This window comes from Oryzias latipes, chromosome 1, assembly GCF_002234675.1.
Source record: "Oryzias latipes chromosome 1, ASM223467v1".
Taxonomy (NCBI): Eukaryota; Metazoa; Chordata; class Actinopteri; order Beloniformes; family Adrianichthyidae; genus Oryzias; species Oryzias latipes.
The window spans coordinates 28,796,069-28,823,327 of record NC_019859.2 but is presented as its reverse complement, the minus strand read 5'-3'; the positions used below and the strand labels follow the sequence as shown (position 1 = coordinate 28,823,327).

The 27,259-nt window shown below is 44.0% G+C and overlaps 3 protein-coding genes across 4 annotated transcripts; all 3 read left to right on the top strand.

The window, feature by feature from the left end:
* Positions 1–13: 13 nt before the first annotated feature.
* Positions 14–10,751, top strand: slc26a11 (solute carrier family 26 member 11). Its single transcript, XM_020705324.2, has 15 exons — positions 14–128; positions 509–585; positions 692–1,032; positions 1,471–1,663; positions 1,769–1,854; positions 3,535–3,751; positions 3,836–4,014; positions 4,077–4,149; positions 4,215–4,326; positions 4,418–4,473; positions 7,136–7,276; positions 9,680–9,807; positions 9,883–9,982; positions 10,053–10,186; positions 10,260–10,751. The coding sequence occupies exons 3-15, from the start codon at positions 829–831 to the stop codon at positions 10,377–10,379; spliced, it is 1,743 nt and encodes a 580-aa protein (XP_020560983.1). The 5' UTR covers positions 14–128; positions 509–585; positions 692–828; the 3' UTR covers positions 10,380–10,751.
* Positions 10,752–12,789: 2,038 nt separating this feature from the next.
* LOC101155257 (guanine nucleotide-binding protein G(I)/G(S)/G(O) subunit gamma-5) lies at positions 12,790–14,674 on the top strand. Its single transcript, XM_004066161.4, has 3 exons — positions 12,790–12,983; positions 13,264–13,390; positions 14,134–14,674. Exons 1-2 carry the CDS (start codon positions 12,894–12,896, stop codon positions 13,387–13,389), a joined length of 216 nt encoding a protein of 71 aa, XP_004066209.1. The 5' UTR covers positions 12,790–12,893; the 3' UTR covers position 13,390; positions 14,134–14,674.
* A 393-nt stretch (positions 14,675–15,067) lies between these two features.
* Positions 15,068–25,625, top strand: LOC101170653 (afadin- and alpha-actinin-binding protein B). Of its 2 annotated transcripts, none has more exons than XM_004066222.4 (12): positions 15,068–15,270; positions 15,380–15,456; positions 15,544–15,647; positions 15,716–15,778; positions 15,850–15,973; positions 16,058–16,130; positions 17,357–17,477; positions 24,433–24,654; positions 24,728–24,889; positions 24,972–25,086; positions 25,153–25,318; positions 25,466–25,625. In XM_004066222.4, the coding sequence occupies exons 2-12, from the start codon at positions 15,405–15,407 to the stop codon at positions 25,554–25,556; spliced, it is 1,293 nt and encodes a 430-aa protein (XP_004066270.1). In that variant the 5' UTR covers positions 15,068–15,270; positions 15,380–15,404; the 3' UTR covers positions 25,557–25,625. The 2 variants fall into 2 exon arrangements, with proteins under 2 accessions (XP_004066270.1, XP_011477433.1); XM_011479131.3 differs by having other exon boundaries at positions 15,070–15,270; positions 15,710–15,778.
* The last annotated feature ends 1,634 nt before the right edge of the window (positions 25,626–27,259 follow it).

The window sequence follows — 27,259 nt, the reverse complement described above, 5'->3', positions numbered from 1 at the left end:
ACATGACCACGGCCGCGTGAGTGGAGAAACAGGAACTCGTCTCGAGCCGTGAAAGGAGCCGATTTGAGGAAGTTAACAAAATAAATGAACCTGAAAATCACAGCTGATGGACTCAAAGAAGACTGAAGGTCTGATCTGTTTCTATTCTGCTTCTATTCAGAGCTGTTTCTATTCTGTTATTTGTTTCATTCAGATTAGATACTATTTTTATTCTACTCCGTTCTAATCTGTGTTTCTATTTCCATTCTGATCTTTTTAATCTATTCTGTTTCTACTCTGATCAGTTTTCTATCTGCTTCCATTCCGTTTCTATTCCATTCTTATCTGTTTCTATTCTAATCAGGTTCTATTCTGTTTCTTTCGTTCTGATCTGTGTTTATATTTCTATTCTGATCGGTTTCTTTGTTATTCCGTTACTCTTCTGATTGATTTCTATTCTGTTTATATCCAGTAGTTTTCATTCTATTTTCCTTTGTTTCTGATCCGTTTCACATCTGTTGCTTCTCAGATTCTGACGGCTTCCACAGAGATCATGGGGTCTTGAGGCTCAGTTGAGGCCCCTTCCTCTGTGGGACACAGCTGCAGGTACTGTAGGATCCGCAGGTGCATGCACCTTTCAGGTGATGATCACCTGGCCTCTTTTCAAAGTCAGGTGATGATCACAGGGTGTCTACTCTTATGATGTGCTCAGGTTGTTCTACTGGTCTGAAGAGCAAACAAACAGGCGGGCTGGTGTGCAAGTTTCCTGACAGCTGGGCACCCCAAAAGGACGAAGCGCTCTGAACGCGTGTGTGATTGCTCTCGGCCCGTCACCTCTGACCCTGTGGGATGGATCGGTCGTGGGTGAGAAGGCCTTCGGGCTGGAGCTGCTGCTCCTGGAACTCTCTGAAGACCTGGCTTCCCATCCTGTCCTGGTTACCCAGATACAAAGTGAGCTACCTGCAGATGGACGTGCTGGCCGGCCTCACGGTTGGGCTGACGGTCGTTCCTCAAGCGCTGGCGTACGCTGAGGTGGCAGGTCTTCCTGTGCAGGTTAGCCCGGCTCCTTTTCTCCACAGGATTCATGGCTTTTTCTCATTTTTTGCTTCAGGTTTGGCTCAAATGTTCAGTCTTATGTAATTTTATTGATCATTTAAGCTGTTTGCTTCTTCAAGCTGTTGTTACTGTCATTTATAACTTTAGTTTACATTTAAAACATGGTCCTAATGCTTTTTTAGGTAAAAAAATATCACCTTTTCATGATTGCAGAAAATAATAATCTAGAATAAAGGTCTGTTGGTGTTGAATAAAAGAGTTTTTGCCAGATTTCCTTGTTAAGAGCCAGTCCTTTAGTTCCTGCAGTTTGTGGGTCGGATGGTCAGAACCTGAGCAGATCCTGACAGAAAGTCAAACCACCTTAAGGGCAGATTCAGTAAAACAGAGTCTCCACCATCGTCCACACAAACTTTGGTGTTCTTGTTTTGTCTGCAGTACGGACTCTACTCTGCATTCATGGGGGGGTTCATTTACACCGTCCTCGGAACCTCGAAGGATGTGACCCTGGGTCCCACAGCCATCATGTCCCTCCTGTGCTTCTCTGTGGTGGGGGGGCAGCCCCACAGAGCGGTGCTGCTCAGCCTCCTCTGTGGACTCGTTCAGGCGGCGATGGCGTTACTCCGATTAGGTCAGACCCCCTGAAGCCTGGCTGCCGCTGCAGACGACAGAAACCTACCAGGAGCTGTTGCTGATGCACGCCGTCTCTGAGTGTCTGTGCCGCTGGTCTCTGCAGGCTTCCTGCTGGACTTCATCTCGTACCCCGTGATCAAAGGCTTCACCTGTGCGGCTGCCGTCACCATCGGCTTCGGCCAGGTTAAGGTGAGTTTGGACGACGGCAGCGCAACAATGTCTCCCCACGCAGACTGATGAGCATTCAGTTTCCAGCTGTACGTGGCTATATACTGGATTTCATAAGTGAACTGTGACCACACTGCAACACTTTAACATTTAGTAGCATTAAAACCCTAAAGATAAACGGCCCAGGGAGATACTCCAATACTATGAAGTCACATTTTTGACACTAAAGTAAGAGCAATCAAAATCAAAATCTCCCATAAATACAACTTTCTATGCTGCAAATGAAAATCTGTCATTTTTGAGTGTGAAATCCCGTCCATGTTTTCAAAATGTCTTTCCTCTGGTTATATAATCCATATTTTCATTAATGACCTTTAGAAACCTGAATAAGTTTGAATTATTTCACACAACTGTTGTCAAATGCTTCTGTTGAGTCGCTCTGAGGTCAGCATTACAAATGTGCCACCAAACCAGCCAATCACAGACAAGAGGGTTCATGCTGAGTGGATTGGATTCTAACCAATCAAGCGTCTTTGTGTCTCCTTGAAGGCGCTTGGATTCAGTCACCAAACAGCTCATCCGTTCTGTTCGACCAGAACTCTGCAACTGTCCGTCTGGTCTTTCTCTGTGATCAGAACCCAGAGCGAACAGCAAAGCCAAAGAGTGCAACACTGCTCTGTTCTTACTGGATTTTCTATCCAGACAAATTATAGTTTTTTTATGAAGAAAACATTGAAATATGAAGAGAAAATTGAATATTTCTTTCTGAATTTAACAAAGGCACACTTGAGTTCCTCTCAAAATAAGACACACGGTTCAACAGAGGACCATCAGCTGAAGCAAACTCGCCCCAATGAAACATTGACAAATCAAGTCAGGAATGGATTTTCTCTGCCCTAATTATGTGATCTGTCATTCCTATTCCTATTTAACTGCTGCTGTTAATCTGAACAAAAGCAGGAATTCACTGAAATAATAAATAATTAATGTACAAAAATATATTTTTCCTTTTCTCTTCTGGGCAGAAACCAAACATTGTGGTTGCCACATTCATAACAAAAATAAAGATTGAATAAGATTCAAGTTCTGTGGAATAACATGATAATAACCATGTTTAAACCTGATGTTCAATGAAAGATTTTCAAAATAAAAGCACCAGAGGCTAAATATAAAAGGATATGGAAGCGTCAGAACAGGAACATTCATGGAGGAGGAACATGACTGTTTATCATTTCCAGATACTTTTACATTCTACAACTCATGAGTTGGAAGGCTCGCCTTTAGTGTTTGTGGCTTTAAAAAATCAATGTCTTCTTAGGAAAACATGAAATGCTGTGTTTGACAAAAGTATTTGATGGACATGTGTCTGTTTTACTGAGCTGCTTTAAGGGTTTCATGTCTCTGAGAGGGACCTGCACATGTGAAAAAAGGCTGCACCTTTCCTCATGCTCCTGGCCTGAAGACAGTCAGGAAAGTGTTGCTAAAACCATAATTTAATTTATAGTTGTTTTACTTGGGAACAATTGCAATAATAGATCACTTTTAAACATTCAGAGCTGGATTTTTAGTTATCTGCAAAGGATGAAACAAGTGTCCAGAAAAACAGCAGCAGGTTGTCCTCTCATGACAGAGTGCAGCAAAGCCTCCAGTTTCTTCTTGTTGATGTTTGTCAATGTTTCCCGTTGCTGTTCTCCTGTCCAGAATATTCTGGGAATCCAGGGGGTCCCTCATCAGTTCTTCCTGGAGGTCTACTACACCTTTTACAAGATCCCAGAGGCCAGAACAGGCGATGTGGTGATGGGCCTGCTCTGTCTGTGTCTGCTCACCATGCTGACCTTCATGAAGTCCAACCTGGTCTCCAATGACTCCGCCTCTTGCTCCAGAATGGCCAGGAAGTTCATTTGGACAGTTGCAACCAGTCAGTATTTGTGTGTCACAGACGCTGATGTGCTGAAAGTAGCATTTCCTGTTCTCAGATTTCTCTCCTCTTCCTTCTGGACAGTGCGTAACGCCCTGCTGGTCGTGGCAGCTTCCCTGTTTGCTTTCTCCTGCGAGGCGTACGGCCATTATTTCTTCACAATCACCGGTCACACTTCACAGGGACTTCCACCCTTCAGGCCCCCACCCACCTCGGATACCACATCCAACGGGACCACCGTCTCCTTTGGAGAGATGCTGAAGGTGAGGATGGGAGGAAGAGCTGGAATATGTGGAGCTGTCAAACATAACTGTGTTCTCCTCAGGACTTTGGTGGGGGGCTGGCTTTGATCCCCCTCATGGGTCTGTTGGAGAGCATCGCCATTGCTAAAGCATTCGGTAAGTGTGAGCAGGTTTAACAGGAAGTCTTCCCTGGGCTGTGATTCTCACTTCCTGTCTCTCAGCCAGTCAGAACGACTACAGGATCGACGCCAACCAGGAGCTGCTGGCAATCGGAGTGACCAACATAATGGGCTCCTTTGTATCAGCGTACCCCGTCACCGGCAGCTTTGGGAGGTGTGTGTAACACTGTGTGTGTGTGTGTCTGCAACATCAGTGAGTATAACGGTTCTATAGAGGTTCAACCTCCACCCTCCTTCCCCTTCAGGACCGCGGTGAACTCTCAGACGGGGGTTTGCACTCCAGCAGGAGGGATCCTCACAAGTGAGTGCTGAAGCCATCTTTCAGTCTTTATTGCCCTCTTGTGGCATTCTGCATCATTACAGCTTCATTTTCTTCAGGAGTGTAAAAGGACATCCATCTATTTTTCTAAGCCCACCTGGTGCTTTTCAGAGTCACAGGGTAGCTGGAGCCTGGTGAAGGCGGGGTTCATCACAAGTCCACACAGAGACCCACAACCACACACCTAAGGGACAGTCTAGAACCCACACACGCAGTAGGAGAACATGCAAACTCCACACAGAAAGATCCCAGCTGGGTTTTCAACCAGGATTTTCTTGTGGGGAGGTGAGAGTTGTACAGCACCGTATGGCCAGAGCAGAAAATCTGAAAATATAAAGAATACAGAAAGATTTAATGATGTCTGTGTTGCATCATGTCCAGCTCATCTGTCCAGTAGATGATAGAACGAAACAAGACCTTCATCAGAGCATAAATGAAGCCAATTAATGGATCCAAACCCTTTATAAATACGATAGAGGATTCACAAAGATACCTTTTCTTTTAGGTAAATGACTGGCTTTTTCTAGTTGAAAAGTTGCAGGCTCCAGTATCCCTGTAATCCGAAAATGGCTTAAGTGGGTTTGGAAAATGGATCGATAGACGTTTGTCTCAGCACAGGATCATAGCTGTGGAGCAGCAAAACAGTTAACTCCATAAAAACAGGAGTATGTTTTTAGTGAGGCTCACCCCTACAAAAAAACAAACACAGGCACAACTGACAAATATTTAAAAACATTAAAGCCATGTATGGCCTCCAGGCGCTCCCCGCGCCCGCCTCTACGTACCACCGTTGCGCCATCGGTGCCCACCTCTACACAGCACCGTCGCCCACACCGCTCACCTTTGATCAAGGCTATTTAAAGCTGCATATACTAATTATGCTAACTATAATAGTTATGCTGATGTGGCTAAAGGTGCTGGCATTGCGATCAGCATCATTAACTGCCTCAGACAAACACATTGCTCAAGACGCTAAATATGCTAGTTATGCTAATGTGGCTAAAAGTGCTAGCATTGCGATCAGCATCATCAATTGACTCAGAAAAACACATTACTTAAAATGCTAGTTATGCTAACTAAGCTAGTTACACTAAAGTGGCCAAAAGTGCTAGCCTAGTGATGAGCATCATCAACTCACTCAGAAAAACACATTGCTCCATTGGTTAGTCATAAGTTAATAGGAAATCTACTTTTTCAAAATCACGGGCATTCTGTCCCCCCCCCCCCCCCCCATTTTCTCCATAGCAACCATTTTATGATTTGGTCACCTCGGGAATAACAAACAGATCAACATCAGTTTCAGACGAATCGGAAAATGTAAACTTTTGGAGGTCCTTAGCAATGGATGTTTTTTGCTAACCACGCCCACATTCCTTATATGTACATATCCAGTGTTTTTCCATATGTTCAGTTCCAGCCATGGATGCATGCATTCAATTTTCACAGTATTTTATTAAAAAACACAAGAGTTATAATAGTACGCCATTTTTGTAAGCTTGCTTTACGCATTTCGTCAAATATCTACAACTTCTTATTGCAACATTTTTTGCACAGTAGCTTGCCATTGATGCCCAAAAGATTTACGTTTGTATCTGGTAGTAAAGGTGATTTTTTTTTTTTTAAATTCAAGATGGTGGCCTACTCCCGAGGTCAAAGGTCGACGAAACTCCAGAGGTAGTTGTAGACTTATGCTAGCTGCATTTCTGAAATTTCGTGACAATTGCTCGCAAAAAAAATGTTGTAGACATTTTTAGACAAAACAGATTTTAGCACATCTGTAGGTCATGTCGCCATCCCATAATAATTTCAAAACTTCCTCTGAATATCGCCGACAATAATGGTTTCGTTAGTCAATTCTTTAAAGAAAATCCGAATTTTTTCGTTTTTGCTGAGTCAGCACATTTCTTTGCTGTCTTTTTTTTTTTTTTACCTCGCCCACATTCCTTTATCGATCTTGTCGTATGCTACATTGTTTTGTTCAGCATTTCGAAAAACATGAAAATCGCCAGTTCTCAGAGTTCGCCAAGCCGTACATCATGTGGCCGTCCCAAATTGATGTCAAAACTTTCTTGGGATATCCCCGAAACGTTTGATTTGGTTTCGTAACTGTATTTTGAAAAAAAAAAATTTTTGGGCGCATAAGCGATTTTCGGCCCATTCATAATTTATACGGGATTGCTCGCCGTGATGTCATCATCTTCAGGGGGGTGACATTGACTTTGTTGAAAATTCCTTTTCAATTTATCCTAGGTGTGTGTACATTTTGGTGACTTTTCAAGGATGTGGTGGGGTTCAAATTTTCACACAAAGGCGCAGAAATCTTTCCAACTGCGTAAACGATATGGTCCTTGGAGTCAGTGACTGCTGCTGCGGGCCATAAAAAAAGGTCTGAAGGAAGCCTCTTGGGAACCTTAATGTTTGTCAGAGGTGGAGACTTGGACCAGAGAATTTTTTTTTACTTTTACCTCCAAAACATTTGTGTCAGACCAAACTGTGTTGTGTGGTTCGTGCCAGCTCAGATGTTTTCCCTCACCGTTTCATACCATGCTGTAAATACAGCCTCTAGTCTTTGATCTGCTTGGATTCAGACCGTCTTCTGCAGTCTGTGTTTTGTGTCTTCTCATGTTTTCCTTTCCTCCTGCAGGTGTGATTGTCTTGCTCTCCTTGGAGTTCCTCATGCCAGCGTTCTACTACATTCCCAAGGCTTCTCTGGCTGTAGTCATCATCTGCGCCGTGGCACCCATGCTGGATTACTGCGCCGTGGCAAGGATGTGGAGCGTGCACAGTAGGTGGTCATAGTGTTGGTACCCTGAAGTCCCTGAAGGACAGGCTTGTAAACTGGAGTGCGGATCCGTTCTCTGAAACATCTGCACAACGTTGTGCAGGGCAGTCCTGCCTGTATTCTGCCTGACAACTGGTCCATTTATGCCTCTTTGGCATTTTTTTGTCATACTTATCCCTACCTACAAGGTTGAAGGTGCTTTACAGTCACAGACCCATTCACCCAGTCACACACACATTCACACACTGGCGCTAACCTCCCACTAAAGACAAGGTGGGGTTCAGTGTCTTGCCCAAGGACACTTCGACACATGGGTGTGCAAGGCGGGAATCGAACCTGCAATCTTACGATCATGGATCAACCGGCCTAATCTGAAGTTGTAGATTTTTAATGGCATGCATGTGGCAAGCTCGCAAAAGTGGGATACTGTTCTAACTCTTATGCTTTTCAATAAAATACTGTGAAAATTGAATGAATGCATCCATGGCTGGAACTGAACATATTGAAAAACACTAGATATGGACATATAGGGAATGTGGGCGTGGTTAGCAAAAAACATCCGTTGCTAAGGACATCCAAAATTTATTTTTTCCGATTCGTGTAAAACTGACGTCTGTTTGTTATCCCTAGGTGACCAATACTTTAAATAGTTGCTATGGAAATAAAATCAACAGAAAAGGGGGGATTTTCTATCAACTTATGACATGTAGCTCTTACCAATGAAGCAATGTGTTTTTCTGAGTGAGTTGATGATGCTGATAGCGATGCTAGCACCTTTAGCCACATTCGCATAACTAGCATAGTTAGCGTAATTAGCATTTTAAGCAATATGTTTTTCCGAGTCACTTGACGTAGCTGATCGCAATGCTTTTTTTTTTTTTTTTTTTTTTTTTTTTTTTAACTTGTTCTGTCCAACAGCTGAGCAAACAGATTAGAGCTGAAGGCTTTTTGTGTTGGACAGGTTTTACTATCACAAAAAGAGGTTATATAGCTTCAAGAAACTAAAGTGTAGATTTGTATAAACCCCTTTTTGTCGTATTATTTTTTATTTATTTGTTACATTTAGTGTGTGTGGGGAGGGAGAGGGGGAGAGAGAGATCGCAATGCTAGCACTTTTAGTAGCATTAGCACAACTAGCATAGTTAGCATAATTAGCATATGTAGCTTTGACTGGCCTTGATCAAAGGTGGGTGGTGAGGACCGTGGTGCTGCGTAGAGGTGGGCAGCAATAGTGGAGGTGGTGCGTAAAAGCGGGCGGCAGGGGCGAATTTTGCCCGCGGGCCATACAATGCCGCTTGCGGCTTTAATTATTAAACTTTATTTTTACTCACCTGGAGTTTCTTGCTGGTCCTCATTATCCTTTTGAGCAGGGATTCTCAAAGTTTTTGCAGCGGAGGGCCACATTAGGAACTCGACATTCGACGGGGGGATAGTTTTTGTGGAAAAATTGGATAAACAGAAAAATGTTGATTTTAATGTCTTTAATGACCAAGTGTCATTTATACAGTTAACCAGGTCCTCCAGATGTTTTCCCAGATGCTGTCGGAGGTTGCTGCCCAGATCCTCTACTTGTCTAGTTGTTATTTGAAAGACTTGTTTCCTCCAAATTTTTCTGTTGCTCTGGACAAACAATTTCAACTACTTTCAGCATACAAACTCCCCTTGCTACACTGGGCCATTTCCGAAGCCACATCGTAGCTAGCTTCTGTCACAGCTTCACTGGATTTAGCCATTTTTGTAAACATTAATATCTGCTGTGCAGCATGGCCTCCTTGGTGTTGTTGGAGCTTATTTGTGCTCCTTCCCGGTAAATTTGTCACAGTTTTTATGATTTGGAAACATGGTGATAGTGGGCCCAACATAATGATTTAAATTGAATTCTTTGAGCATTTCATTTACATGCTTACAAATAAGGCACATGACTTTGTCCAGCCCATGAGGTACGACGAAGTAACCATTTGTCCACTTGGCTTGAAAGCGCCTTTTCTCCTCGCCAACACAACGTTTTTCCTCAAAGGAACCTGTTCTGGCTCTGTCTCCGAATCCCACTCATCCTCCCGCTTTGTCGTTAAGGTCCTTCCTTTCTTCACAGAGCCAGTGAAAAAGAAAATGTTGTCTGCCCTCCTGTGGTAAAAATTAATACACTGTACCATTGACACCTGAGTGTAATTATCTTGCTTTCCTGCAGATGTCGCCAGAAACCACGAAACAATATTTTTCCAAGCAATGTTCAGCTGATTTAATAACGATCATTTAGGATTTATTGAGGGCAACAAAAACTCTCCCCCCGCGGGCTACACTTTGAGAACCTCTCCTTTAGAGGGTTCACACGCTCATTTGTTTGGTCAAAAGTTATTTCTCCTCTTCGTTTCTCAGTGTTTTCCTTCTTGCTGCTCCGGTCTGCAGGGCTGGACCTGCTGCCGTTCACCATCACCTTTCTGTTGAGTTTCTGGCAAGTGCAGTACGGCATCATGGCTGGGGTCGCCGTGTCTGGAGCTGGGCTGCTGTACAACATGGCCAGACCCCGGATAAAGGTAGAGTCCTGCTAGTCTGTGAATGCCTGCTGGCTGGTTGGTGGTCAGGAGTCTTTTGTGCCCGCTCTGCTGCAGGTATCGGATCACGGCGTGCTGGTGATGCAGCCGTGCAGCGGCCTGACGTTTCCCGCCACAGAGCACCTGAGCCGCTTCATCCACGCTCACGCTCTGCAGGGTTAGGACCGCACTCACACACAAACCTCTTTGATCTCGGCTGCTGTCCTAACCGACTGCCCAACCTCCAGTGTCCCCCCCACGATCGGTGGTGTTGGACTGTCACCACGTCAGCGCCATAGACTACACCGTGGTCAGTGAGCTGAAGGACCTGCTGAGGCAGTTTCAGCTGCGGCGCGTGAGGCTGGTCTTTTCAGGACTGAAGGTGAGCTCCACAGGCCTCAGAGCCTCTTACTGATGGGAGCTTTCATCATCCGCTTTTGCTCCTCCCCCTCCAGCCCTCCATTCTGAAGGTTTTCCTGGCTGCGCAGCTGCAGGACTTCAGGGTTGCAGACACTGTGGAGGAAGCCCTGCAGATGGAGTCTGGATCGCCAGAGCCGCTCTTGGGGAGCGATTAAGCTGCTCTTTTTGCACTCGGCAAGGACAAAGGCCAGTCTTATAATGTCTTGAAGTTAAGTCATTGCATCTTGACTAAAACCTTTCACAACTCACCCATGTGGCTTCATCAGTCTGAGTGGTTCTGGGATCAAGCACCACTTATATCCTCCAGGTGGATTGTCCACATTCCTGCTAACAGCTGTTCTCATTAATGGGAACAAAGTAGAGAATCTTGGTACGGCCGGCCGGTGGAGGCGAACCCAGGAGCAGATCCAGGGAGTTCAAAAGATATAAAAACTAAATATCGCCGCTCATCTCCAAGAGAACTGGGGGGTCCAGGAGAAGTCACAGCCAACCTGAGCAAAACTAATTAAACATGAACAAAACACCCTTGTATTCTGGTGTTCATTTCGCGGAAGCAACCGTCCGACGCGATTCAGGCTTCCACGGCGTGCGTTAAAAAGTAATAACGCACACTTCGTCGGCCATTACCCCTTACATGTACACTGATAACCCGGATCTATGATAAAGTTTTCACCATCTGGACTTTGTCATTCAGAACAAGTTTGTTGTAGGTGTCACTGAGAATGATGGCATCAGCAGCCCACTCCTCCATCAACAAGGAAAGTTTCATGAAACCAGTCGACTAAAGATTTAAACGACGGTCACTTAGAACAAGCAAATCATTGACAAACCCAAAGACGTGCGGGACGATGAGACAGGAGAGAGTGATGCAACTGTACTGATGTCCCTTAGTGATCTTTACACGCGGTGATCAGCAGGTAACTGCCGATTTAAAATAAATCAATTGAATTCTTACTTTTTTCATTGGCTGATAAAAATTGAATATACTGTAGATTGAAGTTTTTGTCATTAGTCAGACTAAACATCCGATACACAGATTTGTGTTTTCACAACCTGTTGGGAAAACCTGTTTTCCGTGAAACAGGTTTGGTGTTGAACGCAAATACTTTGGTGATGGAGTTTCTATCATGCAGCTCATCCACCCTCATTCCACAAGAACAGGAGCGATTACTATCTAAAGAAAAATCTGGTTTTACATTCTTTAAAGATTCTTCTGAAGACGTGTGTACATGTTTGTATCTGTGCGTGTCGGTGTGTGGGTGGGCAATGTAAGTGTAAAACAATGTTGGCTACGATAGTCTTCCATAAAACCTATCACTGCCACAGCCAATCATAATCGCGTCTCCTGTTGTTGCCCCGCCCTGTTCCTCCTTCTGACAGAAAGTCATTTTCTGGGTTAACAGCAGCTGGTGGAGCTTTTGGTTAGAACGGTTTACTAAAACAATTCACGGTAACAGTAATTAGATGACTGTTACTGAGAAAAGAACAGCGTTACTACAAACACTGGGGGTAAAAAAAGGTTTTTATTTGGTTATATTTTTCTTATAAACTAAAGATTTGTTTTTCTAATGAAAGTCGGACTTTTGTTCTTTGTCTTGTCACATTTGTGGTAAATTGATCATGAAATATTTTCTCCCATTAAATGTCTGAGAATAAAGATCAGACGTGCTTTTCTTACAGAAATATGTCATTCTTTCTGAAAAAGCTCGAGCAGCTACACCTTTAGAGATCCCACGTTCCTCCAGGTCACCACCTGTAAATGTAGACATCAAGAACATCACTAAATCCTGTAGACTTTTGGAAATCTGTCCTTGCAGCTGCCTTGGGTTTAGGAGAAGCGTTCAATCAGTGGGTTAACACTGGGCTGTGGGACTAGAATTGGGGGGGGGGGGTATTTCTGCTCTTTCTGGGCCCAAACTGGGGGTTTGGATTCCAGCGAATACAAGTGTGTAAATGCATGGTTGCATGAGGACTGCAGGAGTTGCACCCCCCCCACCCCGCTGTTGGAGCCGGAGCAGGGCGGGGGGACCTTAACAACTTCATGGATCAACTGAGCTGGGCCTCCAGGAGACGGAAGAGGGGACTCAGCACATCGCTCATGGAGTCCCAGCTTTGGTGGTTCGGGCTGAGTTTGTCCCTAGTGGTGGGGGGTGGGTCAGCAGCTGCAGGGTTCTGCCTCTTTTGGCCTTGAGTGCACAAAGATCCAAGTATGAACCAGTGTTGACCCGTCAATGTGTCTCACGCCAGGAAGTGACAACACCTGTTGAACATTCTGGGCGGGGCAAACACCTGAAAATTGCTGGTGAATTTTGACCCCCGTCTGCACACACCCACCCACCCGTGGGCTTGATCAAAACAAGGGGAGGGGCTGGCAGCTTCGTCCTCCTTATGTCCATCACAGGTGTTCATGCACGCGGGTTACGCGCGCGCACAGTTCCTGAAGGTCACTGTTGACCCTCCTCTGCTCTCGAAGAAACTGTAAATAGGGGCTGGTGTTTTTAGGGGCGGGGCAGTCGCTGGATTGACAGGGAGCAGGCCAATGCGGAGTTAGGGTGTGACTGTGTGGGGGCGGAGCGAGGAGTGGACGTCGTTTCCCGGTCGGACAGCTTCGGAGCGGCTCGGACTCGTTTCCGCACCTCGGTGATCGTTCGCGTAAAAGAGCAGCCGCCATGTCCAACAACAACGCCAGCAGCAGCCTCGCGAGCGCGAAGAGGGCCGTGAAGCAGCTACGGCTGGAGGCCAGCGTCCGCAGGATCAAGGTTCGAGCGCGCGAGCGTCCGGCCGGGGAGCAGCTCCGCGAGGAGCAGCTGTTTCACAACTTTGTGACACTTAACTTGTTCCACAAGTGTCACAAAGTTGTTAAGTTTCCTCCGGGTTCGGTCTTACTGTCACTTTTGGCTCCTGCTTATAGCTGCTCACAAATGCGCGTGCGCGCGGCCGCAGCTCCACACAAACGAGCGCCTCTCAGTATGGAACTGAGGCGCGTGCGCGTCAGTAACGTCTGTTTCTCCCTTTCTCCGCGCATGCGCGTGTCTACAGGTGTCCCAGGCCGCCGCGGATCTCAGACAGTACTGCCTCCAAAACGCCTCCAAGGACCCGCTGCTGATGGGGGTCCCGTCCAGCGACAATCCTTTCAGACCCCCCAAGTCCTGCTCTCTGTTTTGAGGTGGGTGGACCCCCCCCCCCCGCAGAACATTTTTATGAATCATCAGTTCTCGTCCAGATGATCGTGACGTCAGAAACAGATGAGCAGGACTTCCGTTGTTGTGCATCAGGCTGTGGCCGCAGGGGGCGCTGCTGAGTTTGACTCTTAAACTAAGTTTTTGAGGCTACACATGAAAACCACATGGTGTGTGTGTGTGTGGGGGGGGGGGGGGTTATAAAATACTGCTGGTTATCTTCTAAGCATCATTGATAATAAATGAGACGGGTTTGGTGACACTTTTGTTCAGTATGTTTCAACAAAGATAAGACATTAAATTATTCAGGAGACATCCAATTTAATTTTTTTTAATGACTTGTTTATTTTGGTGCTGTTGGACTAACGTTCCGCCTGACAGCTGGTGGCTGCCCTTCACACCTCTGCTTCTTGTGGTAAAGAAATGCAGGACTTTGCTGGCTGTCTTGGAGGATTCTAACATTTTGCTGCACTTGTTGCTTTGAAAAGCTGAGAAATGCAGTGCGAGGAAGAGAATGACCACAGTTGGGAGTCAGATCCTGCACTGGAAGGAGGGCAAACACTCTTATTGCAGTCCAAAACGCCTTCCTAGCTTTTGACCTTTTGCCCATCAAGTTTCTGTTGTTTCCATGGTGATGGCTGCTGTGTCTCATCTTAAGTTCGGACTGGTGAAGATGTCAGGTGAACCAAGTTTGTATTTGCTTAGTCCTCTCTTCTACCTGTTTCTGCAGGAGCAGCAGGAGTTTGTCTGGCCTACGGTCTCCCAGCAGTTCCTCCTTCTCCATTGGTGCACACGGCGCCTGGGGGGTGGGAAGCACCACTTGTTTGCCAAATGAACGCCGTCGTGGCTCCCGTCTGCCCCACTGAAGACTCAGATGTTCCCAACTCTAACTGGACTAATGATTAATCAGGCTTTTGCGGCACAGAACAAGGTTTTAGGACCGAGCTGTTCCGCTTTTCCAGTCTGAAGTTGTCATCACGGAGACGTCACTCCCTCTGGGGGGGGGGCTGAAAACGACAAAAACAATCAAAGCTGGTTATGTGTCAGCAAACATGTGAAACATTAAAATGGAACAGCTGCTTCAGGAGGCACACTGTTAAATTATTACCCATCCTGCACCCCTGCCTGTTTCCATTCCCTGTTCCTGCTCACAGACACACACACGCACGCACACACAGCCTTTTACTGTAACACTGATGTCTGATCCTGAAGGCTTGTCGTTTTTCATGAAACCGTTTCACTGGTATCAAATAAACCAAATTTTCATGCTATTTGTCTGTTCCTTTATTAACTTTAAAAACAAACATGATGAATTGTATTTTGAAATGGTGCAGGACGAAAGCAGGTGAAAGGATTCTTTCTGATGATGGTTTAAACACTCCAGTGAGTTTAATGAAGCTTTTCAATGTGAAGCTGTGTAGTTTGTTAAACCTTGACTGCGGGGCGGAGTTTGTGTTCAGCACATTTGTCAAATAAAGGATGCGAAAAAGATTTCCAACAGCTGCTGGTTGGTTTGTGTGGAAAACCTCTGCTCCAAAAATGAAGTGATGTGAAGTTAATGAGCTGAGTGGGTCTGGCTGTGTGTCATTGTCCCGATTCCTCCTTTCTTTTGTGACTCTCTTCTCATTGGCTGACATCCTGGGAAGGAGGAGTCATTCTTAAAAATGATCTGGATAGTTGGTCTCTGACCAGTTCAAGCCCAGTTCGGCTTCCAGAGTGATTAGCTGAAGTCTTCCCCAGTGCTCTGCTTTGAATGTAAGTGAAGTCCAGCCTGTGTTGACCTGAAGCCCACAGGCGCTCAGCATGTAAAGACCTGACCTCTGCTGTGGTGCAGCGTTTGAGCCCATTTAATGTGACTCTCTCTAAGGTGTGTGTCTAATCGTTGAATAAGAATCTGACTTCAGCAGAGCTGTAGATATTCCCTTTGTTCTGTTGGAGGTGGTGGTAACATTCTCAAGTTTCTCGAAAAATTTCAGAAGTTCTTCTGAGGTTTTCACCCAAATGGCTGCCAGGTTTGGACAGAAGAATGGTGGAGCGGGTCAGGACCACTTTGGTACAGAATCAGCCTTCACCAAAAGCGCTAAAGCATGATCAACAATGGTCCGACTATGTTTTATTATAGTGTTTCTTTGGTGCGTAGAATCATACCTGGAGAGGGATCCCAACCCCTTGAATGGCTGTTCTTTCAGCGCCTCCCGGTGGGCTGACAAAGAGAGACACAGAGACCGTGGAGACTCTCTCTGGGTGGGTGAAGCAAAGAAGCCGAAGCAATGAGATCGTTGTGGAGAACTGATGAACTCTTTCAGGAACAGTTGAAGGAGATGGATGAGCATGTGGCCCGGCTGCAGGGCGCACTGAGAACCGAGCGGGCCAAGGTAAGCCAAGTGCATGATGGGAGGTCGGTGCTTCTTCCTGCTCTACTCTGAAAGCTCCTTCTTGCCATCAGACCTCCCACCTGCAGCTTCAGTCGGTCCAGCAGAAGGCGGAGCTGAGGCGCAGTGAACTGACCACCAGGCGGCTGAAGGAGAAGCTGTTCCAGCTGACCCACACACCCAGAGAGGAGGCTCCCTGTGAGGCCCACCATCCCTCCACAACACCTCCACTGCACCTCAAACACTCCTCAGACATTTGACTGTTTCGGATCTTTCATGCAGCCATGGAGATGCTGAACTTCCCAACTGAGAGCCGAAGAAGAGAAGTGAGCAAAGTCTTCAGGCCGACTGCAAAGTAAGAGGATTTTTTTGTTGTTTAATCAGGGAAAAAAAATGACTTTAGTTGCACAAATGTAAAATCTCGAGCAAATGCATGAAACAGAACACAGGGTGAGATCTCTGCACTCCCCGGTTACTTAACATCCATCCGCTCTGAATAATGGAGCCTCCTGGATCTGCTCAGGAGCAGCTACAAATTCAAAGAAAAGTAAACGGATGCTGTGGACTGTAAAAGAGAAATCTTTTCCACTCATTTGAAACATGGGAGGCTCAGTCAGTCCAGTTCACTTTTACAGTCATGTGTTAGTCTGGATTTAAAGGCCCTGTTGGGTTTTCAGGTATAAAGTCCTTAGTTTTTGTCAGTTCAGAACAAACCAAATGTTTTTTTCTGAAGGAAAATGATAAGACCAGTTCATCTTCTTGAATAAGTAGTGAACAAATGCAGACCTCACTTAACATGAATGGGGGAAAAAAAACGTGATTTTTGACTTTGGATATCCAGATCAGACGGCACAATTTTTCACCTTCTGTAGCCCCGCCCATTTCGTTTTAGTAATGGTCAGATGTAGCTTCTTTTTAATGGACATGAGATGGAATAACATTCTGCAGAAATGGGATCAATGAAGGAAAACATTGGAAAGTGGACAGAAATATCAGTTTTATTTCAATCATTTTAAATGACTTGGCTTTCATTTAAAGACCCAGTCTTTGTGTTTTGACATGTTCTTGGCATTTTTCTTAAAATGGAGGGCATGTGTATTTGTACGTGTGTGTGTGTGTATATGAATATGAAATTGTAGCTTAAAATTACATGTCTAAATATTTCTTTCCTCAAACTGAATCAGGAGCAGACCAAAGAAAAGCTGTTTGAAAAAGCTTTCCAGGCAGGCCACCAGCTACCTTCCTTCTCCCTTCCATTCTCAATCTGATGCATCATCTTGTTGACTACATCTTGGCTTTCCTCGTCTGAGCTGGCATCTGGCTCAAAACAGTTCTGGATGGCTAAGATATTGCTTTCCATTTTTGTTGCACCGCTAATGTTGGGTTGGGGGTGTGAAGGGTCCATCAATAGTTTCTCTACAGAAGTCTTCCTGCGCAGATTACAAGTTGTAACCACAAGCTGCTTTCTGTCTTCAAAGAAAAATCAATAGCTGGGGAACCCAAAGTTCAGCTTGTGTTTCTTTGCCAGTTTAAAGCTGTTTCCACTCTTGTGATGTGTGTTGATGGTTTTTCTGCTGGCAGGGGAGAGGAGGCAGCGCTGCGAGGGATGCTGGAGCGCAGAGAAGCAGAGCTGAGGGAGGCCATGAAGCTGCGGCACAGCCTCGCCACCCTGCTGCACGCACTGCGAGCCGACATGGAGCAGGTCACAATCACTGGTCTGGGTATGGGGGTGGGGGGGTGGGGGTGGTTAAAGAATTACAGAGAGGAGTTACATGGTTATGATCATAATTGTTTGAGGGCCAGCTTTTCAGTTGGTGGCTGAACTAATGTGCTAAGGTTATTTTCTCTGGCCATCACTAAATTCCTGAATAAAATAAAATTTAAAAAATGTTCTGAATATCAACTTTTCTAAAGTTTTACTGATCAATCAGTAGTGGGGTTTCCTTTTTGAATTGACTGAAGATGAAACCTACATCATTGGTGACGTTTTATTTAAGCCAAGAGAGAACTTATTTTCGGCTATTCTTGGGGGTTGGGGGTTTACTAAAGACAGGGGAGGGTTCATGTTTGGTCTAATCTAAACCAGTCTTTTCTCGAGAGCGCAGGCAGGAACACACTCATGCAATTCTCCGTTTGCTCTGAGTTGACAAACGTCTGCCAGCTTGCTGTTATTGAAAATCAGGGTGTTTCCTTAAATACAGACGTGTTGGGTCTGCTTCTAAAAGGGAGGGGGAAGACAATGCAGGTCAGTAAGCTCAAAGAACAATTGCTCCTTTGAGATACAGCTTTTTTGGTTTTAGGGCCCATCTCCTGCAGATCAGAGGTCCTGCATATCAAAGGTGATCAGCTGTCACCGGGTCAAATGCAGGACAGCTGTGCTGGTTCATCTCCTGTTTTCCTGAGACCCATGGGTTACCCCATAGGTCAATATAACTGCCCATTTATATACATTTCACGGTAGTATTCGTTTTCACGTTGGTCATACATAAATGTCATTTTTCCGGATTGCACCATGCTTTTTCCATAAAGGTTTTTATTTTTATTTTCTGGTGCTTGTACTTGCATTTCATGCAGAGTATCGTTGTCTATTAAGTTCTGTTCCTCCGTTATTACATGTATTTGTTTCTGAGCTTCTTCTTTTGTCTGCAAATACGGTGCCCAGCAAAACTGGGTCTTTTGGTGAGTGCTGGGCATTTGCAGATCGCCAATGTTTTTGGCAATTGGACTGCTTACAGTAGTTTAGCGTGTGTTACAGGTCCTCCTATAGAGTTCACCATCCCCCTATTTTGCCAGTGTTGAGCAAATGTGTTCAGTTGCAAAGCTATACTGTGGTTGTCAGTATAAATAACATCTTTATCTTTCATCAGCTTACAACTTCTGTCAGTGCCACTAATTCAGCAGCCTGTTCTGAAACATAAGAGAGAAGTGCTTGTGCTTTGAATTCGAATTTGAATTTGGTCTTTTAAGTCACTTCTGCTTTTAGCAGTTTGTTCTGCTAATTCCTGGCTGTTGTGCTGAGCACCTTTGTCAGGAAGTGGTAAGAGTGTCAGGATTCAATGTGGTACATCATTCTAATTTTTAGATGAGGTGTTTTTCTGGGGAAAGAATGTTCAAGTTAGTTTACAACAATAAATCTGAGACCACATTTGGCATCTTAAGCGTTAAAGAACGAAATAACACTATAGTTGCTCTGGCTTCTACAGCTAGTGATGCTGCAATGACCGCTCTCGCACATGCTACATTGTCCAATTTTGATGAAAGATAAGCCACTGGTTTCATTTTTGCTCCATGTTGCTGAACCAATACAGAGGTCATAAAATGACCTTTGCAGTCTTCTAATTTGGACAAACTCCTTGCTATAGTCTGGCAGTGCCAAGGCAATGCTTGATGACTTTTACAAAAAGCAGTCTCTGCTTCTTCCATCCATTGTAAGGGAGAACTCATTTTTAGTTCTTCCTCAGATATTAATTTCTGAAGAGGTGCAGTTATTTCAGCATAATTTGGCACCCAAATGTGACAGTGATTTGTCAATCCCAGAAATGACATCATTTGCTCTATTTGTCATGGGTATTAAGGCCTGGAGGATTGCTGTTTTTCTGTCCTCCAGTATAGTGCGTCCTCCAGCACTAAGGTTGTATCCTAAGTATTTGACCTGCTGTTTGCATAGCTTACATAGCTTGCTTTTACTCACTGTCTGCTTCTGCAGCCAGATGTTCAAGGAGGGCTAATGAATCTTTTTTTACATGTTTCTTCATCTGGAGAGGCCAACACCAGTGTTTGGAATTTAGACATCCTTGTCGTCATTACTTGTGAGAAAATGGTGGGGTCTTTGCAATTGTCTTGTGGTAGTCTGGTGTAAGTGTATCTTTTACCTTCAAATGTAAATGCAACCCAAAATTGGCTGTCCTTTTGTAATGGAATAGAGAAGAACACATTACTAATATCTACCGCAGTAAATACTGTGGTGCCTGTTCGGAAAGAATTCAACAAAGTGTGAAAGCCTGGCAAACAAGGTGCCCTTTGAACTACAGCTTTAATTACAACCTGCAATTCATTACAACCTTACAATTCCTCCTGCAGTGATTAGTGTGTATTACAGGTCTGATTCCCTCTAATGCATCAGTTTTGAGGGGCCGGTATTCCATTAATGGTCTAATTTGAACAGGAAGGGTTCCTTCAATTAAAACCTACATCAGTGGATCCTTTGGAGCACCTAATATGCAAATCGTCTGATGACATTGCACTTTGTGCATTTAGCACACTTTGTTTTGCCATTCATAGCAATGCATCCCCATGCTTTGCATGTGTCTTGTTTGGGAGATCCAGAGTTTGATAATAAAATGGTTCTCCCCTTCCCTGTATTGTAGATAGTTTGTCATTTTCTCTTTGTTTCACCATTATTTGCTGTCACTTTCATCTGGAACAAGAGTCAAATTTAATTTCAATATTCCATCACGTCCCAGTAGATTATTGGGCAGTCTAAGGATTGCAATACTGACAACTGCGACCTTCAGGATTTCAGTAGAATCACAATCTTCATTACCTGCACCTATGGTCAGTCATGCCTGGTTGCTCCTCCCATAGTAGCTACCAGGGGGCTTTTCAGGCAGTCCCTGGCCTTGTGACCTTTGCCCCTGCCTTTTGCCTGCTCACAATTAAACAGGTTTCCTGTCTTCAACCCCCTTTTTTTTCTCTTTAGTTACTTTCTCAGCGTGCAGGGCATGATTTAGATATTCTTCAGTTTCCAATCGCTAATCTTTATCCAGCGTGTAGGGTATTTTTTTTAAATGCTGTTGGTAAGCTCCGAACAATCATTGGGAGCCATTCCACAGTGCATTCTAAATGCTTTACTCATTCAAATTCTGTAATCATCAAGCGCTCCTCAAATTTTGCTAACTTTCCACAAACTGATTAACATCCTCCTTTGTAAGACCTGACACTTTCTTTTGCCTTTTTAACATCCTCCTTGTCCATGTTCTATATACAAAAGTTGTGCGCGCTTCATTCTGACCATCACAGGGATTGGGAACTTCATTGATAGGAAAGCCTTCGGTCAATTTAGAAACTGATGGTACTTTAGGTGAGAACACCTTTCCCATATCATGTGACCAATCAGTGTCTGTCATGTCTACCTTAGATCTGGTGTTGGCATGCACAGGAGTGGTAACATCATAGGGTGGTGGTTGAAATTCCTCTGATAATTTTGGTTAGAGCGATGCTGTCGGTGGGACAACCCCTCCTGCACATCAACCTCTTCTCTTTATCATCTACAACATGTCTGGATACCATCATTATCCTCTTTTCTGTGAAACATCAATTTTCCTTTTCTATTCTTTTCATTCTTTGTTCACTTTTCCCTATTTAAACAAAAACACAATTCACCCTCCAAACCACAACAGGTTTGTTAAGACAGACAAATCAAGAGACAACAGACAATAACCAAAATGCATAACACAACAATTTAGTTACCTTACACTAAAACAAAATAAACTGAAATGAATCTTTTATAACTAGTAGTAACATTCATGTTTCCCCTCTTTTTCTTTTTTTTTTTACTCTTCTCTCTCTCTTTCTCTCCCTCAGTCACACCCACAATCTCCATCCGCACGCCTGTATCAGGTCTGCTCGGGCACACCAGCCAAAGCCAACCCCTCCCTCTGTGCGCATCCTTCATCCTCCTTTAAGGCATGACATTGCAAAAGAAAACATTTCTATTGCTAATTAGAGTTTATCAGAAATGTCAGGCTTATGAGGACAGTTTATCAAATGACCAGTAATCATCATAACAGCATCATATCGCCGCATCATATGTTCTGCACTCTCCTGAGACCACTACTTTCCATTCTTTTCTGTCTCTTTTCTCTTCTCCTTCCATCTTGCTCTTACCAACAATCCGCTTTCTTGTTCTCTCTTACTCGCCTTGCCTTCTTATTTTCACAAGCAGGTCTGCTTTTTTCCATAACCACTGTCCTACCGGAACCTGCAGCTCCTGTTACCTTAGCTCAGTGTTTTTTAACCTTTTTTGAGCCAAGGCACACTTTCTCCTTGACAAAAATCCCGCGGTACACCAGCATCCAAAAATTGAAAAAAAGGAGAAACTCGGAGTCTGCATTGATGTCAATCCCTCTGTAATCTCACATGAATTTTTGTGATAGTTGTGGCAGAAAAATCTGGAAGTTGCAGCTGTTTTTTCTAAAAGATGTAATAAAAGTGAAGTTAGTTTTTAGTAATAATTTTCAACTAAAATTATTTGAAATTTGACCCAGGTAGTTGGTTTTTCCTCCAGTTTATTAACATGCAATTTTATGAAACCTCACAAAAAAACACTCTTTTGAAATGGTAATGTATTTTTCCCCCAGATTTTTTTAAATGTTGGTGCAAAAGCAACTGAAATTTTTGAACAATATAATCACAATATGTTTGATCAATTTTACACAAAAATGACATGTTTGTTTTCTGTAGCTACACAAAAAGTGAACATGTTGAACTTTTATTTGTTTTTCTCTTCTTAAATCAAAAATAAAGTCTTTGAAGACTTTAAGAAAAATGTTTCATTTCTTTTTAGATGATTAAATTGTTTCAATTTAGTTTGTGTCTGTTGGCCACTTCACCTTAATCCTGTTTCTTAAATGTTACTTCTATTTAAGCTTAACTTTTCATTTTTCAAAAGTAACTGAAGTCTGAAAATGAATTTGTCCTTCAATCCAGACATTTTTAGAAAAATGTTTTAGTTAAAAAGATCACTTGGACCAAACTCTGGGATGTTTGGCTGTTAATAAACACAAACCTTGAAGGACAACTAAACTGTTGACCTCTGATTTCAAGATTTAAAAACCGTTTGTGTGTTCGTTGTGGTTTCAGGACGTTTAACAGGGAAGACTGATAATAGCACAGAGATGCTGGATTTTAACACAATGCATCATGGGAGATGTAGTGATGCCAGACAGACTCGCTTCTCTGAGCTTCATTCTTTTAACTTTTTCCACGGTCTGACATCAGATCCCGCGTAAAGCTACACCGCTAAAGACAAGCTCAAAACTAAATCTTAGTTTTGAAGACTAGATGTGCCGTCAAGCAGAGGCTCAGTTTTGTTACAGTTTAAAAAACATTGAGGTGGACCAGAATTTTAAGAGCAGAAAGGCAGTTGGAGAGGGAAGAGGTGGAAGCGTAGCATTGGGTTAGATAGAGCTGGGTTTAAATGGTAAAGAAGTGGAACTGACTTTTGAATGTTTGGGAAATGTAAACAAAAGGAAAAACATTGGTAATGAAGGGGAGAGGCCCTAGGACAGACCCCTGGGGCACACCTGTATTTTCCGGATGAACAGATTGCATGTTTATTTATTTTAAAACTTGACTTTCTGATCTCGGCATTCTATCGAGCAAAATCTGATTTCTTTCCTTATGTAAAGTTGAGTAAAATAAAAAACAATCTGTTTTCTTTTCAAGCAGGGTACTTCTATTTCCAAAAGAGAACTACATGAGTTGGAAAAGACAAAACCGGGAATCAGTACAGGCTGATTAGAGCCAGTCCATATGGATAAATGCCTGGCTGGTGTAAGCACTTAGCCATAAACGGTCCGATTGGTAGTTCCCTCCAAGTGTGACATGTTGACTGGATCCTGTCTTGCGATTCATTGGACCTCCTAGTATATCTTTTCAAGAAAGTGGTGACCACAATATGCTGGTTAACCATAACAAAACCAGTTCCTTCTGGTTTAGCTGCATCATCAATGGCTCAGACTCCATGCATAGTGCTTTTAGAAACTGAGGTTGGATGAGTTGTTGCAACCTCGAAAGAGGACAGTTTAACCTAAGCTTTCATTTGTGGTGTGCATTAAAACTCCAACATGTACTTCCTCATCATTTGTTTACTTCACCCTTGTGACAGTGAAAGTCTGCTCCAATCAACACTTTCTCTCCTCTAGAGATGCATTGGATCTCCTTGTCCATCTCCCCCCAGATTTTCTCCTTCTCCTGTAGCTCACATCCTACCTGTGGGGTAGGGGGGGGGGTCATTACACTTTACAACAATCACCATCACCCCTTCAACTTCCAGCTTCCGACTCATCACCCTTTCTGACCTTCTCTTCATCTCCAGAACATTCTTATCAAACTCCTCCTTCATCTCTCCTCCTATGATCCTCGTTCCATCAGCAAACAGCTTGAAGCTGCTTCCAATCTATAAGCTTTGCTGTCCTTCATCCTTCCTTCTTCTAATTCTCCTCCATCTGGTCTCTTGAACACACAGGAGTACCATCTTTCATCTTTCCATCATGTCCACTAACGCTCTAGGTTTCAGGTCAAAGTTTTTATTTTCAAGTTACTACTCCAAGTCCTTCATTCCTGCCTTTCCTGTTCTCTGTTGAAGAGCACTCCTTCTATCTTTCTTGCACCAACAGCAGTCCAGTTTCAACCCATAGATCAACAGCACCGGTGTTGGTTGTGGTAATCTGGGCCTTAACTGATCAAAGTTCTGTTTCTGATTCAAATGATTGACTTTGCTGTGGTTTTGTATCTGATGGCTTTCCTAACACAATTATCTGTATTTTTTCGGATTGAGACACAAACACTGGATTGTGCCCTCTTGAGGGTTGCACTGCTTTGGATATTTATTGAAGACCAAAATCAAAGCTGAGTTTTTGTTTAAACCCTTTCAGTTCCTGTCAGACATGCGAGGTGAGACTGCAGACAAGAGCATGGATCAAACGGAGGTGGGGCTTGGAGAACATGTGACTGGGGGAATTGTTCAGGCTTGGAGGCGAGTGCAGAGCAAGCTCCAAGCTGTTGGTGGCACAGACCATGACAAGCTTCTGGCTCAGCTGGAGGCTGAACTGAAAGAGACGCAGCAGCTGGTCAGGTCACAGCAGCAGCTGCTGCAGGTAGGACCTGAAATTATTCACCTGGACTCGTGGTAACTTCTGACACATGAAACGCTGCACTTGCATCCTTAAGGATCGCCTTACTTTCCCCCCACCTCCTGAGCTCCTGGATTCTTACTTCTTGGAGGAGTGGGAGCGTCTACAGATGAGCTTGGCAGAACTGCACCACCAGAGACAAACATTTGAGCGAGAGCGCCAAACCTTCACCGACGCAGCTATCCGGCTCAGCCATGAGGTAAAAAAGCAGATGTACGTGTTGTGAAAACCCCCAGAGGTTTGATTCCCTTTGCTCATCACTGTCCATCTTGGCTCTGCAGCGCCTTGATTTTGAACAGCAGAAGGCTGATCTAGTAAAGCAGCTGTATCTGCGTGACTCTCCTCAGTTTGGGAAGGCGGATCCCAGCATTAGCAACAGGAGGCGCTCTCCTCTCCGTAAGTGAAACTGCTCAGTCAATCATGGACAGTTTTGACAAACTATACTCACCTGTCTGACTCCAGCTCGCTGCAGCCTGGACTCCTCCAACATATCTGGCTGCTTTCCCGTCACGCCCTCAACCATGGAGTCAGGGTTTGCTGCTGTTTCTGGATTATGTGAGAGGGTCAGAGTTCAAACCCCGACCACCCCTGAGTTGTACTCTGCCCTCAACCTATCCTACAGCCACAGGTCAGCATTAGTGCTGTTTAGTTGCTGGCAAAGTAAAGGACTTGGAATGGAAGACTGAAATATGAAATCTGTTTTGGGACAAGTGCATTTGTGAAGGTTATGCTAGAAGACCTTGATCCCTGATGATCTGCTGGATCTCTGCTTCAGGTCCAGAGAGGATCAGCAGGCGAGGCGTGGGGGGAGCAGGACCGACCAAGCTTGCACACCATGGGCCCCATGTTTAGACTGCTCATTTTAATCTAGCACATTCTATCTTCTGTTCACCATTTCTTTTAGAATGTTTAATAAAGATGATTTCTGTGAGTTTTTCCCCCTCAATGTTTCTTAGACAGATGGATGCTCAAAATATAAAAGAAATATTTCATTCATTCATTTTCTATTCCGTGTAGTCCCTTTCGGGGTCACTGGGCTGCCGGAGCCTATCCCGGCCACTTGTGGGCGAAGGCAGGGGACATCCTGGACAGGTCGCCAGTCTGTCACAGGGTAGAATGTCCACAATCACACACCCATTCACTCTCACACCTATGGACAATTTAGAGTTGCCAATTAACCTATCAAGCATGTTTTTGGATGGTGGGAGGAAGCCGGAGATCCCTGAGAGAACCCACGCATGCATGGGGAGAACATGCAAACTCCACACAGAAAGAAGGCAGATAAGAAAGAAATGTCAATTAAAAACTAATTCTCGTTTACACTGACAACCCTGACAAAAGAAGCATGTTTTTAGACTGTGGGAGTAAGCTGGAGAAAACCAACACATTGATGAAGAGAATAACATAAAGTCCACACACAAAGGTCCCAACTCGGATTTGAACCAGGACCATCTATTTTGAATGCAAGAGTGTTAACCACTACACCTCAGGATTGTTTTGCACTATCCCCAGGCTGTCTGAAGCTGTGATCTCACTGACTTGTCTGGGTTTCATACTTGAATTCTGGTTCTCCTGCAAACAGTGGTGTCTGCTCACTTTCAAGTGACTCTTGATGTGCTTCATGACACTTTGACAGCAGCCTGAATTTAAAGACCCACTCCCCTATTTCTTTATTCAAATCATTGTGAATCTAGAGCAGACAAAAAATGCTGTAGTTGTTAGGTACAAACAATAATCTGCAGGCCACAAGCTCCCTGCTCTGCTCCATTCTGATGCATCGATTTGCAGACAAATAGATCATGAACATTTTTGTTTTCCTTGTCTGAGCTGAAATCTGGATCTAAACTGTATGGCTTGATGGCTCAGATATTGCTCGCCATTTTTGTTACACCGCTAATGTTAGCTTGGGGTTGTGAGGGACTGTAGGCTAGCTGGAGAGAGTGTAAACAAAGTGATTGTGGAGAAATGAACAGAGGCTTACTTCCGGGCCAACAGTTCCAGTTAACTCCTGCTGCTCTTCAGAAGCCATGTCCTAGAAAATGACAATTTTTTTTTTTGTAATTTTGGCTAAAAACAATCTTGTAATTAAAAGACCGCAGGAAACTCTTTGAAACTAGATCAAAATGTGATTGGAGAGGGACTTTAAAACTGTATGGCATTAAGAAAGTGACAAGTGTTCTGCAGAACAGAGACTTCTCAAGACAAAGTATTTTTATTTTATTACTTTTAATTTTTATTATTTATGCTCTAGCCAGACGCTCTTTCAGGTCGTCCTGCATTTCTCATTATTGAGGCATTCTGCATTTCTAACTTTGAAAATGGATCTGATAAGATGGTCTTCGAATTTGATCAACAAACATTGTTTTTATGTTAAGGATTGGGAAAGTAGACCCTTCCAGGCGGGACAAGACTTTCACAGCCGAATGAACCAATGATCCATGGGGGAGATGGAGGCTGGTGCCTCTAACCCAACTGTATACGGAAGATGTAATAAATGTGCACCTATTCAGATGTTTGATAAGCAGATTTCTGAAAATCAGAATCTGAGGATTCTGATTTATCAGTTTCA